Source organism: Equus caballus, chromosome 20 (assembly GCF_041296265.1).
Source record: "Equus caballus isolate H_3958 breed thoroughbred chromosome 20, TB-T2T, whole genome shotgun sequence".
In the NCBI taxonomy this organism is placed as follows: Eukaryota; Metazoa; Chordata; class Mammalia; order Perissodactyla; family Equidae; genus Equus; species Equus caballus.
Genome location: NC_091703.1, coordinates 49,874,691 through 49,894,098, shown reverse-complemented (window position 1 = coordinate 49,894,098; position 19,408 = coordinate 49,874,691). Strand labels below are relative to the sequence as shown.

At 40.4% G+C, this 19,408-nt stretch overlaps 1 protein-coding gene and 1 long non-coding RNA gene across 7 annotated transcripts in view; one reads left to right on the top strand and one right to left on the bottom strand.

The window, feature by feature from the left end:
- Positions 1-10,538: 10,538 nt before the first annotated feature.
- LOC111772390 (uncharacterized) lies at positions 10,539-17,360 on the bottom strand. Of its 2 annotated transcripts, XR_002806215.2 has the most exons (5): positions 17,179-17,360; positions 16,701-16,876; positions 16,208-16,365; positions 14,898-15,054; positions 10,539-11,953 (listed from the first exon to the last, which is right to left on the bottom strand). It is a non-coding gene; the product is annotated as an uncharacterized lncRNA (long non-coding RNA). The 2 variants fall into 2 exon arrangements; XR_011430055.1 differs by lacking the exon at positions 16,208-16,365.
- PTCHD4 (patched domain containing 4) overlaps positions 16,667-19,408 on the top strand; it is a 185,382-nt gene continuing 182,640 nt past the window's right edge. Inside the window, exons 1-2 of one of the 5 annotated variants that reach the window (XM_070245660.1) lie at positions 16,667-17,339; positions 17,669-18,080. In XM_070245660.1, coding sequence (XP_070101761.1) covers positions 17,335-17,339; positions 17,669-18,080 — 417 coding nt within the window. In that variant the 5' untranslated portion in view covers positions 16,667-17,334. Of the gene's footprint in view, positions 17,340-17,654; positions 18,255-19,408 lie in introns of those variants that run through there. The other 4 variants (XM_070245659.1, XM_023625061.2, XM_023625059.2 and 1 more) reach the window with 4 other exon arrangements.

Here is a 19,408-nt window from a genome sequence, read left to right as displayed (position 1 = left end):
TGAGCAGCTAAACTGTGCTAAGTGTGGAAAATCAGTCAGTACTGACTGGAGAGACCCACCCTTCCAAATGGTGCACACAAAAATGCTATCAATGGAGACTTCTAAAAAATACAAAGAGTATTGTTTGTGTTTTGTCAGACCAACCAAATGCTGGCTGCTTTCCTGTAACATTTCTTACAAGAAATGACAAAAAAATCTATGATCCTGAGTTTCCTGTTGATAGTCTTGTAACCTAACATACTCAAAAAATTATTTTGATTTTGAAATAAATACAATGATTAGTTATGCTCTCAATTTATTGCAGCCAACGGGGTTGTATATTATAAAATAGCATTTGTATTTAACCAAGAAGCTGCTTTTACATCAATATGTTCTGTATATTACACAATTTATTTGAGAGTCAACTTCTTAACAGGCTACCATATAATTGAGAATAGACATACATAGACATTATAATTGACTCTTGTCCTGGCTGCCTAACTCATTAATAATTGAGAGCTGAAGGAAATGGTAGATGATGCAACAGCAGGCCAATTCTTCTTGGATAGTTCTGACTTTTTTATTTGCTTCACCAGCTTTGTTTTTAGAAGCAATATACTGCACAGGCTTTGGAGCAGGAGAGATCTGAATTTGAATCCAGGCTCTGCCATCTAGTGGTAATGAGACCTTAAGAAAGTTATTTATCTTCTTGAATCCTTAATTAATTTATCTAGAAACATATAACAATTAACACTGCCCACCCAGGACTTTTGTGAGGATTAAATAAGACAGTGTATGCAAAGGTCCTGGCTCTTAGTAAGGGTCCCATAAATGTGGTAATTATTACGACTGACATCATTAACAAATGCTGTGTTACATCACTACATAGATACAAACAGGCCGTTGAGGGGGAGGGCAAAGGAGGAGAGGTGGGTGGACAGGTGGGTAAGTGATGGAAGTGGAAGTGGCAGCAGCTGCCATGTCTCCCATTTCAATGCTTTAAATACTTGGCTGCTCCATCTCAGCCTAAAGCCTACTTTGGAACAAACAGCTATTTTGTATTTATGATATAATTTTGAAAATAAATAGAAACTAAGGACAGAATATTAACGCAAAGGAATTCTTATTTGCACTTTTAGAAAAGAACAGGAATAACAAAAAGGCTAGGACAAATTTTATCATTTGTGCAAATGATAAAAAAAGGAAAAACACATGGTAACCAGAGAGAGTCATGGTGGGAATGTTTCATTTCTTTCTCTACGTGTGATGTTTTTCGCCATAGACATTCTCACTTTCTTGATCTGAAGATTTTCCCTCCACTAAAATAAGAAAAGATAAGGAGAAAAAATCCCAATGTCACTTTTCATTTACATCATTCTACATTCCCCTACTCATGGTAGACACAGCATTCTCAGTTCATTGGTTCATTTGTAGGCAGACTTGCTCAGAGAAAGAAATGTATGTCTTTCCTCTTTCACCTCCATAATCCCCTTTCTTCCCTGCTATTTCCCACTGAAGGATATCAGAAGAACTCAGAAACGATGATTGTTTAGCGGCTTAAGTTTATTTGAAGATTTTGGTTTTTTTAATTAAAGGATATTCTTTTAGTACAAGGGTCTGCAAACCACGACCCAAAAACCAAATCTAGAATTCTGTCTGTTTTTGTGTGGATTATGAGCTAAGAATGGGCTTTTCCTTTTTAAATTGTTGAAGTAAACTCAGAAGAAAAATAATAATTTGTGGCATATGAAAATTATATGAAATCCAAATGTTTAGTGTCCAAATGTTTAGTGTCCATAATTAAAGTTTTATTAGGACACAGGCACACTCAGTGATTTACACGTTGTCTATGGCTGCTTCCGTGCTCCAACAGCAGGGTTGAATAGCTGTGACACAGACCATATGTTGCACTCTCTTTGCTTTGTACTGCTGCTTCCTTCACTACAAATCATAGTGACAGTTGTAATTCTAGAACATTTCTTGTGCCATGCATATTGCTGTATGACAACATTTGTTTTATGAGTGTTGCATGTAATGTCAAAATAAGATAAGAAAAAACTGGACTTTGAACCTTGCAGTCTTATGTTACAGTGGGGTTTGGATTATTTCATTATCAAATTATATGGCAAAACATCTTTTTTTTGAGTAATAACACTACAGAAGATCTAAAGAAATGTTGATATTTCCAGACTATGCGCTAGTCGCATCTCTAACTCACAAGAAAACAAAAATCAGAAAAAGTAGAAAACTTCAAATGGAATATCTCATCACAAGAGAACTTCTTCACAAAAATGAAAAACAAAAGTGAGGCTGCAACTAAATTTTTCAGCTACTTATTTATTAGGCAAGCAAGGAAATATATTTACTGATATTGACTTTTAGCAATTGAAGAAATGTGACCAGAGAATATAATTAAGACCATGAACTCTTTGGCAAGAACACTTTCTCAAAGAGTTGAAAACATTGAGAGTAACATCAATAGTCAATTAAATAACAAGGCAAATGATCTTGAGTGTCATTCCTTGGCTCTTGATGAGTCAAAAGATGTCACCAATACTAGCCAGTTGTTGCTTATTAGATAAGCCAATGATGAGTTTAAAGTGATGCTCTCTGAATAATCTGTGTGGAACAAGTACAGGTGAGAACATTTTTTTTTTGAAGAAGAAGGCATAGAAATCACTTTATTATTTGATGGTTATTCAGGTGAGAATATTTTGAAAGAAGTTAAGAAAACGCTAATTCAGAACAATCTGAAGTGGAATCCACTAAGACGTGTTACACTTGATGGGGGTAAAGATTTGTGTGGAGGAGAAAAGGGCTTATTCTTTTTACAAATTCACAAAACATGTGAAAATGTAAAGTGTGTAAAGCCTAAGGTTATTCATTGTATTATTCATTGGCAGGTACTTTGCAGAAGGTATTTGAATCCTGTATATCTTTTTTTTTTTTTTCCAAAGATTGGCACCTGGCCTAACAAGTGTTGCCAATCTTTTTTTTTTAATGCTTTATCTCCCCCAACCCCCTCTGTACACAGTTGTATATCTTAATTGCACATCCTTCTAGTTGTGGGATGTGGGACGCCACCTCAATGTGGCCTGACGAGTGGTGCCATGTCCGCACCCAGCATCTGAACCCTAGGCCACCGCAGCGGAGCGTGTGAACTTAACCACTCGGCCATGGAGCCGGCCCCTGTGTATCTTCTTGTGTTATTGAACCAGTAGTGCCAACAGTGAACTTCATTAACACTTGTGGACTTAACCATTGTCAGTTGGATGATTTTGACCTCAGGACCAAGAATGAAATTTTTCTGAATAAGAAGTTCTCTTAACCACTGTTATCAAATACTGAGCAGCTTTGAAATTACCTTTTGCTGTGCACTTGATAATGTTTCTTAATGAACATTAACAATGGCAAGAGTGCTTATATGAAAAACATGTACTTACTTAAATATGGTCACTTTTACAACTGATGTTGTTTGAAGCACAAGGAGTATCAAATTTTTTATAAGTCCTGTGCTATCAAAAGTTAAAACAATAAGGGTTGGTCTGGTGGCACAGCAGTTAAGTTTGCACATTCTGCTTTGGTGTCCCGGGGTTTGCCAGTTCAGATCCCGGGTATGGACCTATGCATCACTTGTCAAGCCATGCTTGGCAGGTGTCCCACATATCAAATAGAGGAAGATGGGCATGGATGTTAGCTCATGGCCAGTCTTCCTCAGCAAACAGAGGAGGATTGGCAGCAGATGTTAACTCAGGGCTAACCTTCCTCAAAAATAAATAAATACAGAAACAAATAAATAAAGTTAAAACAATAAGCTAGATCTCCATTCTTACATAAATTGGTAATGGGCTAAACTACAGTTCTGAGCTAAAACTACAGTTACGGCAGGATTTTTCTGACCTTGATGAAAGTGCAAGGGAAATTTCCATATTTTAGAATACATTTAACTGTGCAACTGAGGAGCTTCCATCTAACTTTCAATTGGAAGTGATTAAGCTGCAGTGTAATGACACGTTGAAAGGCAAACATCAAGAAGAAAATCCAGGGGCTGGCCCCGTGGCACAGCAGTTAAGTTCACACGTTCTGCTTCGCGGTGGCTGGAGGTTCGCCGGTTCCGATCCCAGGTGCAGACAGGGCACCACTTGGCAAAAGCCATGCTGTGGTAGGCATCCCATGTATAAGGTGGAGGAAGATGGGCATGGATGTTAGCTCAGGGCCAGTCTTCCTCAGCAAAAAGAGGAGGATTGGCAGTAGTTAGCTCAGGGTTAATCTTCCTTAAAGAAAAAAAAGAAAAAAAAAAAAAGAAGAGAACCTAACAAAATCTGTAAATTTTTACAAGAGATTAAAATGGTCAATGAAAATCATATGGTTGTTGATTGTTATCAGTGTTTGGCAGTACCTATCTGTGTGAAAAGATATTTCATAGATGAAATATACGAAATCTCATTTCAGATCAACATTAGCAGGTGGACAGTTGCCACCAATTTTGATGACAGAGAACACTAAATTTGAAACCCCACTGTGTGTTTTCTACCACTGCTGTAACAAATTACCACAAGTGAGCGACTTAAAACAATACCGTTTATTATCTCACAGTGTGTGAGTCACACCATGACTGAGTTACAGCCTAGCTCAACTGGATTGTCTGCTTAAAGTCTCACAAGGCCAAAGTCAAGGTGTCAGCAAAGTGGTGATCCTTTCTGGAGGCTCTGAGAATGATTCCACTTCTAAGCTCATTCAGGTTGTTGGATAAATTCAGTACCTTATGGGTGCAGAGCTGAGGCCCTCATTTCTATGCTGACTGTCAGCCAGGGGCCAATCTTGGTTCCGAGATACTCCCCACTTTGTTTCCCATGCTTTCCATGTGGCCCCCCCACCAACTGTGGGTCATGTCCTTCCCAGGCGTCCAATATCTACAATTTCTCCTCCTCTGCATCTCTCCGACTTCAGCCTGAGAGCATTTTCTCTGGTTTAAGAGCTCGTTTGATTAGATTAGGCCCACTTGGATAATCCAGGGTAATCTCCCTATTTTAACATTCATAACCTCAATTATATCTGCAACTTCTCTTTTGCTATATAACATATTTAAAGAACCCAAGAATTAGGACGAGGTTATGGACGCATTTGTAGGGGTATTATTCTGCCTACCACGTCCAGTTAACCAAAACGTCATTATCCAAAAAGAATTCCATTCTTCTCATTAGCAAATCTGTGTTACAAAAAAAACTGTACTCTGTTATTATTATTATTTTGAATTTTGTTAATTAAACATGTGTGGAAATTTGTGTTTCTCTCTTGTTATATAAATACCTTTCTATCGTTCTCAATTTTGCCTTTCAGCCCATGAGCCTAAAATATTTAATATCTGGCCCATTACAGAAAAAAGTCCACCAATCCCTGTTCTAGTGGACAAATAAATTGGTGCAGACTTTCTGGAAGGAATTTAACAATATGTTTCAAAAACTAAAACCAAAACCAAACAAACAAAATCTCATGCCAGGAATTATATTACTAGGAATTTTTCCTAGGACACAAGTATGTGTGCAGTCAAATTTAGCAAGAGTTTTTGTTTACTCAGCATCATTTATAAAGGGAGAAATTTGAAGCTAGGCCAAGTACGTACCAATATGGGGACGGTTAAATTAATTAGAACAAATGCATTCAGTACTACAATTATATTATAATGAATATAAATGGTAACTATTTTTATCATCCTTGATATGCATTTTAATGTTTTTAATAATGCATATTTATTATATTTTGAAGAGTTAACTATAAATAAAAGTTATTTATATAAAATTAATTGACAATTTTGTGGGAACATTAAAGAAGCAATAAACAAAGACTTTGGTCTAAAGCAGTTAATCTTGAAGTAGAGCTCTATAAACATTGTTTAGAGATCTGGAGAAATCTTCAAGAAGAAAGGGCTAAAAGATGACAGAGGTTGTCCCTAGGGAGTGGGGCTGGGGGTGAGAAGTTGTGGAGGAGTCTTGCTTTTCATTATAAGCTGTGTGTACTGTTTGATTTCACACTGATAAAAGTGTAAAATAGGGGGGCTGGCCCCGTGGCCGAGTGGTTAAGTTCGTGCGCTCCGCTGCAGGCGGCCCAGTGTTTCGTTGGTTCGAATCCTGGGCGCGGACATGGCACTGCTCATCACACCACGCTGAGGCGGCGTCCCACATGCCACAACTAGAAGGACCCACAGCTAAGAATATACAACTATGCACCAGGGGAGCTTTGGGGAGAAAAAGGAAAAAAAATTAAAAAATCTTAAAAAAAAAAAAGTGTAAAATAGGGAATTATGCATAAGTACGTGTGTGTGTGTGTGTGTGTGTGTGTGTGTGTGTGTGTATGGTTTATTCTTTTAAGAACCATATGGTGGAGGCTGTCTTTTCACCAGGAAATCCTTGTACTTCACACAATAGAAATGAGGTAGGAATTGAGAGTAGAACTACTTCATAAGGGTGTTCCCTTCGACCAAACAGGCCAGACTTAAATGAATGAAACATAAATTGGATGAAACCTAACGGAACCTGAAAACAATATTCCAGGTCACATTTTTTCCTCCTGATTCTCATGTTCTAGTGTCTTCCCTCTACATTCATTTCCCGAGGAGCAGACCTTTGAATCTGCTGGTTATGGAAAGTCCTCCCTTCTCACCAAGAGAAGGGAAATCTTTAAGCCAGATCTTTTTTTCCTAGAGCAAGTCTGGCATGGACAGTGAAATATTTTCCCTGGATACATGAATAGGCAATGTGAGGAAGGTCATTAGAGAGACAACTTTTCTTAAAAAGGAAATATCCAAGATAGGCTAAAAACACAAAAAATCTGCTATTCAGCGGCCTGAATAACAGAATGAACAGGGGTTTGAGGTAGGCAGGGCTGATTTCAATTTCTAGTAATCACTAACCCTCTGAAGCTCAGTTCTAGCATCCGTAATAGTGAGTAAGTGATATCTAGGTCGCTGGATTCATAAGTAATTAATTAAGTAATGAATATAAAGTAACTAGGATAATATTTAGCATACAGTGAGCATTCAACATAGTTAAGTTTTTCTGCCTATTATTGTAAACTTCTCCCCCCGACTGTAACCTTTTTAGTTTCTACAAACATATAAATAATACCTAAACATATCTATATACACTTAGGCGCAGATTTTAAATACTATATGCAAATTAATTTTATTTAAATTCTTTATGTTTTACTTTCAAGTAATTATGTACTTCCTTTCATTTTCGGTATTTTGAAGGCAAGAAGTACATCTAATAATGCTTGTATAACTCTATATAATATGCATTCTACTTCTCTTAAGGTATTTGAATATTTACACTCAGTATTCCACTTACTCCACCCAATAACTTACGAGGTGTGAGCTTTTCCTATCCCCCTGTTACAGATGGGAAGGATAAAGCTTACGGTGGTTAAATGACGGCCAAGGTAGTAAGACTGGAAGGTGACACAGGAGGGATTTGGTGAATTTGAACCTGGATGTGTCTATGTCCCAAGTCCAGATATCTCCTATGCTGTGTTGCCATCACCCCGCAGAGTGGAAATGTTACTGACAATGCTTTTACATCTGTCTTTGTAAGTGCATTCAGGAGGTACACCATTTGCTTTTACTGTACACATCTATATTTAATTTATCACCAGATTATATCTATTTTCACTTGTAGGTAACTCACAAATCCTTTCACTTCCCCCCATCCCTGTTCTTATTACCCTGGGCCAGCCTGCTCTTGTCATGGCTCAAACAACTGTTTCAGCCTCCTGAAAGGATCACCCAGTCGTCATTCTTGTACTCTGCAGTTCACTCTCTACACTGTAGCAGAGCCGTATTCTAAAACCCAATCTGTTCTTGTGGCACTTCGGTAGCCCTACATTGCTCTGAGGAAAAAGCTCCAACTCTCAGTCTCCGTACAATGTAAGCTCCAGGAAAGTAACAACCTTGTCCAGCTTGCCCGGGGAGGTTTTGTATATTTTGGTTATTGTGTAAGTCTTCAGTCAGTGTGTTGAATGAATCTGGTTTCCAAGCTTCTTTATATTCTTGCACTTGCTCATTCCTTCAGCCTCATCTTTTGTTACTCCTAAACCTTGAATTTACACTCCAGCTCTAACGAACTTTATTTAGAGCCTGAAAATCACCAGAAAGAGAATCAGTTATCAGAAACACACAGTGCTGAAAAGAAGAAAGGTCAGCTCCAAGGCACAGAGAATCTGATAATACCAGGAGAGCTGAGGCTGGTGACAGAGCAGCTAGGTGAGCCAAACAAAGAGATGCTTGGGGACAGAAGGTAAAACGGACAATGGGCACAAGGCAAACAGGAGTATAGAGCCATGTCATCAGCCACAGGGACGAAACCTCTGGATGGAAAGTTGGTTGCTTTACTCTTAGTGACCTGCAGACTTCTATCTCCTACCTTAGTTTCTTCTGTGCTTCTCTTACGTTGGGAGAGCCATTCTAGAATGAGTTAAGTAACTATTATGCTACTATACGGTTATGTGCCAGGCATCCTGCTAGAAACTGAGGGTGCAAGACCACAGGGTAATGGGCATTGCCCTCATGATGACTGCTCTCTGTGTAGGAGGGAGGCATAGATTGCTTCAATCCAACAGAATAAAGACTTGCACTAAATTTTACAGCTGCTCAGCAAAGGAGAGGCACTTTGCCAAAGATGAGGGCCCAGAGAAAGAGGTTTCCTCGCAGTTTCTATAAATGCCTATGGATTTTGCCTATGTCAACAAGATTACTAAATCTCCAGATTTAGTCTACATGTTTTCTGGAGATGTGTTGTTGTTTATGTAGAACATGTGAACGGTCATATGAAACTTCATTTTACCATTTGAATATTAACTCATTTTGTTTACTTTGCTTTTCCTGGCTAAGAGTTTGAAAATTTCCCAAAGGTCACAGTGGAATTCCTCACTTTGTTTGACAGGCTGAAGACCAAATTTTTGAATGTCAGACACACTTATAAACATTCTGTTTGTCTGTTGTCTAATGCCATTTCATTTATATTTTTTCTGAAGAAAATCTCTTTTCCCCAGCAAGAAAACTCTATTTGGAATTAAGTCGTATGCAGGTCCTGCTGCACCAGGTTCTTCTATTTCTTTCCTCTCAGTTTCCACACCCTTCTAAGGGAAGGGCAAGATATCATGACGGGCACAGGTTACAATCATATGAGTGGAACAACTCAGCCTTTCATATTGTGATTCCAGATTGACTGCAAACCCATCCAAACCTTTTCAGCAACATGCAGCGTTGAATGAGAAGTTATTCAGAAACCACAGTTGCAACTCCTGGACCCAGACACATGCATGTTCAAATCCCTTCTCTGTCACCTTCTAGTGGTATTACCTTGGCCAAGTTTTCCAACCACTCTAAGCTTTAGCCTTCTCATCTTTTATGCGGGTTAAGAAAAGCTCACACCTCAGAGGCTATTGGGTGGATTAAGTGGAATACTGAATGGAAATATTCAAATACATTAATAGAAGTAGAATGCCCATTATATAGAGTGAGTGTACCAAGTGTGGGGAGAGGCCAGAGCGGCTGGAGCACTCCACTTCAGGTGTAGGCAATAATAGCATTGGCTGTACAAAATGTAAAGAAATAAAACTGAATAAAATCTGGTCTGCTTTTCATTATCCCCATGTATTGTCATTTTAACAACCTCCGTGGTAGAATGCTCCTCCCTGCTGGGTAGGACCACACCCTCTGTGCCACTTCCCCTACCCCCCATGTCAAATTCTCAGTTGTACTTCTATCGCTTTCTCTCCGACCCTCCTGGGCAAGGGCGGCTGTTGCTAGGGCTATGGAGTGTTGTTATTCTCTGCTGCTGTTACAATGATGTCAATGTTGATATCTGACGATGCAATAATAAACGCGAAGCTCTAACAAGGGGCAACATCGCTGTTATTCCCACATTAGAGCAGCTCTTCCACGGTAAATCTGTTGCTCGCTTCCACTCAACAAATGGCCCCATAAAATTCTTTATTTGCCAGGATCTGATGGGAGAACTGCCTTGTCAGGGATTGGGATGCACTGTCACGTTCAGGCCTGAAATTAATGAGCAAGCCATCCTTTAGGAGCAGGTTTCTCTCTGGGTGCAGTAACACCTCTAAAATCCCAGTTTGATAACCAACAACTCGATTTGAATATGAGCCCAAGCTTTTTGGAAAATATGTAACTTCATAACAAACAAAATGAAAGAAATATAGACTGAGTTAACCAGAAGAAACAAATATAGTTTTTAGAATAATTTGAAGAAGGCCTTGCTAGGAACATTTGAGAAAAAAGAATTGTTCTTGGAAGAAAAGGAAGAAAGGAAGAAGACAGGGGAGGAAAACATGTAGAAAATCTTTCAGTTTTTTGTAGGGCAAACTGATTGACCTATATTACATTTGAGAAGAAAAAGCAAAATTAAATTAAGAGATGCTTTAAAAAAAAAATGTGGTCTACTTCTTCCCGAATTAGAAAATGCTTATTTAAATGATTGAAAATCAAATGTGTACAAAGCACCACGTCATCTTTGTGCATTGATCCAATAAGACTCGGCACCGTATTGTATTTTGGCAGGCAGTATTTAATCTTCGGTCCAGCTATTCCCCTGTGGCCATAATATTCCAAGTACTTTTCCAGCCTCTCTCTATTTCCAGACCAATATCAAAGCTGGCACTCTTCTTGCATCCAGGGCCACTCCCAAACCTCAGGGACTCTCTGTTTGATATCGTGCAAATAGTAACCAGGAAAGGGAGGCTGAGACTTGACTAGGTAATGAGAGGTTTCTTGTGTTAAGATGCAGCAAACCTATCACATGAACCCCAGGAACTCAAGTTTCAGAATATCGCAGAATCATAGCTAGAGAGCAAGTTAATGATCACCTACTTCAATTCAATTACTTTGTGTTAGTTTACAGAAATAAATCTAAGCCATATTGACATCTAATTATTTGACCAAGGTAAGACAGTGGTTAAGCAGGAGGAGAACCCAACTAATGGTTAAGACAAAAGTAGAACACTGACTGCCTGAAATTGTCTCCAGAACTTTAACCACCTTCCACCAGAGGAGAATACTAGTTTTGACATAAATTAAGTACTGATAAATTTATTTACAATTGCTATAAAAGTGGATATCTACACTCCTTTGTTATTTTTTTTGAATATATAGTGTGGATAAATTACTATTAGAATGAGAATGGTGTTTATGTTAGGTTTTAAGCATATAAGGTGCAACAACACAACAATGAGACTAAACCTACAAGCCATATTTGATGCACAATGCCATATATAATGAATTTTAGGTTATTAATAAATGCAAATCTTATCTAAACTTCTTATAACTTTTATCAAGTCAAAATATTTGCATGAACTCCTCGGGTCAGTCATTTCCATCCCATACATACATGGTGGTCAGAGATAGTGGGTTTTCCAGTAGAATACTACTTATATATTTGTATCCTATTGAAATAAAAGTAATTTTTAAGTATCAAATATCACTGGACTTCATTTGTGTACTATTATGAAGCTTTCAACATAAATGAATTATAAATCAGAAAAACAACTGCATGGTTTCCAGAAACTAATTTGCTCCTTACAGAAAAACTCAGCACCAAGGTTAGGCTCAGTTGCCCAACATCCAAACATCCCCCTCTTCACACCATGCTTCTTCCTAAAGAAACTTTTGTTTAAAACAAAACAAACTGACAGAATGAACCCCACTAAACTCCCACAGGACAATGTGACTAGAGAGGAGGCTGGCCCTGTTCCTAGGCCCGGCGTGCATCCAGATTGGTTGAAGCCGATTATGGTGTTATCATTCCTCTCACCAGTGATTGATTTAGACATGGGCATGGGAAATGAGACTTCAGAAGAAATCTTCCGGGGGTCTTCTGGGAAAGGCTTCTTCACTCTTAGAAGAGACACGCAGAGAGAGGCAGCTCCTTCTTCCTCAGGATCTTGTTTCTCCTGGATGTGTTGCCTATGAAGCAAGCACAGCACAAAGTTCATGCCCTGGGGATGGGCAAAGCAGAATGAGGAAGAGGACTTGGATTCTCAATGACACCCTTGAATCTCTAAATTAACCAACTCTACAAGTGCTGTTCTTCTGGACATCTTGTTATGTGAGATAAGAAATGTCCTTGTTATTTAAACCAGTTGCAACTGGAAACATCCAAAATGATAGAGACCAAAATTTCCTGTAAAACTTTCTCTCCTGGATGTGCCCTCCCTGGATACAACAGGCCTGACTAGGAGGTATGGGTGATCCAAGGCAAACTCCTTAAGCCATCACAGAAGGAGCTCAAAGAGCATTTTCTTAAAGCCCCAAAGCCAGAATTGCTTGAGATGGCGGTGGTGGAACAAGTCCCACATGAAATGACAAAAGGGGATCAGATGTTCACCTTGGACCCAGAACAGGAACTTGGGATGAACAGGGCAAGAAAATGCAGAAGGAGGATGAGGGAGTTTGCCATCTGGTCATCAGACTCATTCCCTCTTCTTCCTAGGCACACAGCTACTACACTGCATTATTCAGCCTCTCTTGCGACTAAGTTCTAATCAGAGGATATAAAAAGGAAGTGATGTATGCCACCTTCCAGACACAGCCATAAAACTTCCCAGGTACACTCCTCCAGGCTCTTTTCCTCTTTCAGGAGGCTGGCTAGGAAATGACCTTAGAAATGACCTTGGACGCCATTAGTTAAAGGTGGATGAATGACTTATGGAACGGAGGCCTCTGTGCTCTACTTTTTCCTGCTGAGCAGGAATATGCATAATGCACTATTAACCTTGAATAAGATATAAACTTTTATTGTTTTATATTGCTGAATTTTAGAGGTTTATTTGTTGCAATTGCTAGTATTCGAGCATTAATTAATACAGCAAAGTTACAGAGTTTTGGTGAATAATATAACCCAAGTGAGTCAATAATATAACCCAAGTTTACAAATAAGGAAACTGAAGTAACTTGTGGAGCTGGCCTAGAACTCAGCTGTTCTGTGTCCAATTTCATGTTCTTCTGGCGTCCTATCTTGCAAAAGGACAAGCGGACAAACTCCAACTTGATTCCAGGTCTTGAAAAACCGATATTGACCAAGATATATCAGAGAAGACAAGTCCTGTATTAACTAAACAGTACAGATTTTGTGTATTATTACTGAATGGCCTCTAAATGCACTGCTTTCAGCTTTATTTTAAGCTTTAAGTCAGATTTACTAGAATTATTGTGTGATTGATACCACTGATATTTTAGTGGAAATTAACTTCCTATAGGTTGATCTGGAACATTGCTAATATCTCCCTTCTTTTTAGCATATAATTTATCTTTCTAATGAATCCATAATAGTATTTGGCATTATCTTTTTACAGTATCAAAATTAAGGAAGCATGCTTTTCTTCTTTCCCCATAAATAATTTTTTCTAATAAAAAATGAATATGCTTTCATTATAGAAAAACAATTGAGAAATTACCCACTGAACCAGTTTCTCACTGTTGGAGCTGGAGGTTACAGGTCTTCAAGGGGAAGAGGCTACAGTGATCCATGTGGCAACAGATTAGAGTTGGAAACATAAGTATAAACTCATATTTATCTTAGTGTAGTTACACTGTTATATGGAGAATAATTTATAGATACACATACACACATATTAGCATACACCCATCTATTTCCTTACTGTCAGCTGAGAGGGCTTAGAATACCACCACAACAGCAATCAGCACAAACAGAACCCATGTGTCTGTTTCTGATACCATCCTCCAATAAAACAAAGGGCCCCTTGGAGAAATGGCTGATTCTAGGACTGGGGCAGGAAAGATACAAGATAAGACTAGAATATCTTATAGTGAAAGAAAGTAAGGAATACTTTTTTAAAAAGCATCCCCCAATAATGGGATGTGTCAAATGGATAAGAAGTCAACGAAAAGAGCTCCCAATGGCCAAAGTTGGAACAATTTGGGCAAGAAAGTAAACAAAGTAGTATCAAATTGTAACTCCAATTATAAAATAAATACTTAGAAATATCTTTGAGTCCATACTGTAGTGACATAAATAAAAGATTGAATAAGTAGAATAGAATGGAATAGACCTCTATCCCATGTACAAGAATTCCAAATAACTTATGTAGAACCCCACCTCAAGTTGCATGACTCCCACTCCTTAAGTGCAGGCTGCACCTAGCGACTTCCCCCCAAAGAAGACAGTCTGGTAAGGTGGTCGGAGAAGAGGAACTTTACATTGGAGAAACCTGACAAACACTACTTAGGGCAGGTGATCAAGGTCAACATCAACAGTGATAAGACACACTGATAGGATGTACCTTTGATATGATGTAATGAAAACAGCTCTTTACCAAGAAAATGGTGTTTTTACTCCCCAAAACTCCTAACCCCAGTCTAATCATAAGAAAAAATCAGACAATTCCCAACTGAGGGATATTCCACAAAATACTTGACGAGTACTCATCAAAACTGTCAAGGTCATCAAAAACAAGAAAAATCTGAGAAAGTGTCAAAGCTGAGAGGAGCCTAAGGAGACACGACAACTAAATGCAATGTGATGTCCTGAATGGGATTCTGGAACAAAAAAGGACATTAGGTAAAAACTAAGGAAATGTGAATAAAATATGGACTTTAGTTAATAATAATGTATCAACATTGGCTCATAAATTGTAACAAATGTACCATACTAATGTAAGATTATAATAGGGGACTGGACGGGGAACATAAGGGCACTCTGTGTACTATCTTTAAAACTTTTCTATAACTTTAAACTGCTCTAAAATTAAGAAGTTATTTTTTGATCTCCAATAATCTCATCATCTAGCAAGACACAGAAAGATTTTAATGCAAATCTTATGGTTTTTTCTATCAAAATTATTTTTTATTTTTCAAAGTGTTTTCATACTGTACAGACTTTTTCACTTACCATTTAGTGAATGTATTTCCATGTCCTTATAAATCTATGAGATGATTTGTATTTATGTCAAGTAGTTCATCTTAGGGATGTTTCATAGATTATTTAGTCAATTATCTATTGGTATCTTTATTCTTCTCTAATTCCATTGAATTTATTGAGGAAGGATCTGTGGGAAATGGAGAGAGTAAGAAGAGAGGAAGCAATTCTGACATATTTGTTTATTGTGAGAAGAGAGGGATGGGTCTGGTCCGATGCTGCTAGGGAAAACGCAATGGGCTGAGAAACAATAGATCCCCATACTAGTCTCAACTTCACAAATAACTCTGAGCATGGCCTTAATCTCTACAGTTCCGTGTCCTTATCTATAAAACGAAGTAGATAATTTACTTAAATGTCCATTCCTAAAGTCTATTATTCTATATTTTGCAGATAGACTATCTTTTAGAAAATTTCATGCAGAGGATATGACCAAGTAGACTTAATATAATAAAGAGAGTATAGAAAATGGATGATGGATACATTTCCTCTTTGCCGTATAGACAATGGCACTAATGGAATACCTTACATGAAATGACATGGAGATCTGACAGTTAATTGTAAAGGGAGTGCTTTCTGCTAAAGAAGACGGAGGACAAGTCCATGAATGTTGCAAGGAGACTGAATCCAGCTGAAAAAGGAAAGGCTGTCTAACAATAGAATGGGCTTCCCAGAAAAATGAGTAGTTCTTAGATGTGGAGAATTCTGCAGCATGGGTTGGATGGAGAACCATCAGGCATCCTATAGAAGCGATTCCTGCTCCGGGTAGGTAGAAATTCAAACTGAATGGTCACCAAGGTCACTTTCAATTTTAAAAGGCTGGAATTTTTCTTTAATTATATACAACACCACCTTTAGACTATTGCCCTTAAGCATTGCCCCGGTTTCTGAGCTCCCTGCTGTCTCATTGGTTTCTTTACTGAAGAATCGATTCTACTAGCAAAAATAAAAGAAGCTGAGTCTTTTGGCTTGTTTGTATGCATAGATGGGTACATCTCTAACGACCTAATGAAAAACAGGTCCTTTCACTGTGACTAAGAAAGTGTGAACAAATCATCTCTTGAAACTCAATCTTCTCTTCGAAGTCAATGCAAAAAGAAGAGAACTTCGGAAAGCAGGTCTCCAGTTCACAACCAAACTTGTGAAGTTGTCCTCAAGATTTACTGACATTCTGTCTAGAACATGAACTTGTAAAAGCCCCAATAGGTAAAAAATAAAATACACACACTTATCAATATTAAAGTTTTTGAAGTTGATCTGATCTGCAGGTGACAGCTCCTCACCTTCAGACTGAGGGAGAAATCACACTTGGCGGGAGTTTTCTTTCTTATAGGTGACTGACTGTCTTACACATCCAGTGACTCCAGCGTGTTTCCTCTACGCATCTGGCCCTCTCTATTCAGGCAAAAACTATGTGACGGCTGTCCCAAAATGTCTGTTTCTGTAATTCCATTCATAGGAGAAAATTAGATAGCCTCTCAGTCGGCTTCACCTCAGAAGAAATCAGATGGCTCGAAACATTCCTCAGGGGTGAGGGGTGGAAGGGAAAATGGGGGAAGGGGACCGAAACCAGCTTTAAGAACTTTTTGTCCTGAGCTTCAAAAGTACAGAAAGTGAATGTAATTTTATGAGAAAACACATATTGCCTGTGGATCTTCACTTCCAACACACACACACACACACACTCAAACACCAAGCCACAGGCGCCGGCTATTGGCAAATGCCTCCTCTCCAACCACCAGAGCAAGGAAGCCGTCGCTGGAGCCCCAAACGTACCACCAGTGCGTCGTCTCTGGAAGCCCTCGGCTGCAGCCCACCAGTCTGGGGAAGGGCAGCGTGGAAGGCTTTGCAGGGAAATCCCTTGCACGCTTTGTGGTATATTAAAAATGCAGCATCATCCTCTCCGCTCCTTTCCTTCGGCCGAAAAAGCAGAATTCGAGGGCACAGGGAAACTGGAGAGGCAAAAAGGCTGCTTTCCTCCAGGAGCCCTCGAGCTCCCTCCCTCCACGCCCCCCCTCCCCCGTTGGGCTCTAACTGCCACAGCTCCAATGGGCCAGCAGCACCTTCACCCATTTCCTCTTCTATTCACTCCGGCGGGGAGGGAAGAGGGAAAACAAAACTCTAAAAATAACTGTGAGTCTCTCAAAAAGAGAAAAGCTTAGCTGCTCCCCCCCTACCCCCGCCCCGCTCCAGCCCCTCTCTTCTCCCTCCTCCCGCCACCCCCCTCCTTATGGGGCACATGTCTGCTTCTTACAACACCGAGGCACATGGTTCCAGTTAGGCGCCGAACCCCACCAGGACGGAGAGGAAATCCACATCTGTGGGACGCTCCGCACGGAACCACCTCCAGCGAGGGAGGCCGGGGGACTGCAGCACCGAGATGAAGGGCTAGACCGAGGGGACGCTGCTCATGCGGTGAGAGGGGGCGCGGGCGGCGACCCCGGCGCGGGGAGGCTGGGGAGGGGGGGCCCGCCGTGCCCCCGCAGCGCCCGCCCCCACGCGCGCTGTCGATATTTGCCCGCCTTGCTGCAACTTGCTGCAGTGTTTGAAAGAGTAGTAGGAGCGCATGGAGGTGGGGCCGGGGAAAGACCAGGCGGAGTGGTCGGGGGTGAGCGCGGAGGGGGTGGGGAGGCGGCGGCGGCGGCGGCGGAGGCGGCGGTGGGGAGGGGGGCTGGCCCGGCGCGGGTGGGATGGGGGAGCGGGGGGTAGCCCGGCGCTTACACATGTCACATGTGCTTTTTAAGACGGCCGGGAGCGCCTGCGAGCTGGATCTGGTGGAGGATGCTGCGGCAGGTGCTTCGCAGAGGGCTCCAGTCGTTCTGCCACAGGCTGGGCTTGTGCGTGAGCCGGCACCCGGTCTTTTTCCTCACCGTGCCCGCAGTCCTGACCATCACCTTCGGCCTCAGCGCGCTCAACCGCTTCCAGCCCGAGGGCGACCTGGAGCGCCTCGTCGCTCCCAGCCACAGCCTGGCCAAGATCGAGCGCAGCCTGGCCAGCAGCCTTTTCCCCCTGGACCAGTCCAAAAGCCAGCTTTATTCGGACTTACACACCCCTGGGAGGTATGGCAGGGTGATCCTCCTCTCCCCACCCGGGGACAATATTTTGCTCCAAGCTGAGGGGATCCTGCAGACCCACCGAGCCGTGCTGGAAATGAAGGTGAACCACAAGGGCTATAATTATACTTTTTCCCATCTGTGTGTGTTGAGAAATCAGGATAAGAAATGCGTGCTGGATGATATTATTTCAGTGCTAGAGGATCTCAGGCAGGCTGCCGTCTCCAATAAGACAACAGCCAGGGTGCAAGTGAGGTATCCCAACACTAAATTGAAGGTATGCTCCTCCTGCATGCTTCTGCCAATTAAAGAGGCAGCACTTCATTTCTTGCCCTAAACAAGCAAAGAAAATGCAGAGGTCTCATCCTTAAGACTCAGAAGCTGATGCTTCTTTCATTTTTGGGGGGAAAAGATGGGCAACTGAGTGAAGAAAACAGGCAATGAATGGTACGACTAGATATTAAGAAATTCAAAGCCAAACAAAACAAATGCCAAAAATGAAAAAAAAAAAGGAAAAAAAAGTTTTTTCTGAGACCCTGCAATTACATCTTTGTTCAGGGTTAATAAATCAGTGAATGGAAGGGGGAGGGGGAATCCTGAACAATTTGGGGGATTTCTTTTCATTATGGGGCTCAATGTATTTCTTATTACTGATTACACATCCACCTGGTACCATATCCACCTATTTACATCTTCAGCCTGGCTTGATTTTGACACGAAGGGAGTTTGTGTTTTGGTGCCCTGTGAGTGTGTGTCTGAAAGCAGTGGGTATGAATGTAGTAGAGACTCCAGGAATTATGTGCATGTGTGTTTGCATAGCAAATGAAGCAGAAATTTTCTGTGTGTAAAAACGGGGATGTGCATCTACCTGATGTACTAGTTTACTGAGTCTTGCTATCTTCTTTCCGATAAAAAATCCAAACCAAAGCAAGATTATTGGAACAGCCCAATAGCAAAAGAAAAGAAAAAAATTGACATTCAGCAAAAATTGCAAAGAATGATTATTTCGGCATTAGACATATTGTGCTCTTTAAACTTTCAATTCAAATTTTGTTGCTGAAATGAGATTTCTAAACTCATTCTACACTGTCGGGACTGAGCTGCTGCAGGCAAGGAGGCATGCAGTCTGCAGGTGACTGAAGTTTCAGGGACAAATGTGACTTCCAAAAGAGTCATTGCACCATTTGTATGCTCGACCCTGTGCATGCTCAGTAGCTGCACGACCAAGAACTCCCAAGACAGGTGTTTCCCAAGAAGAAGGAATTTTCTTTCTTCTAAGGTGTCTGAGGATGTGTGTGTGCTTCTGTGGAGGTAATGGAATAGAAGGGACCCCAGTTTCAATAAATGGATGAGTTAATATAGGAAATCACTAACATTTCCATTTATTTGATACAATCAGCATCTATACACAATTAAAAAATAACCTTCTCA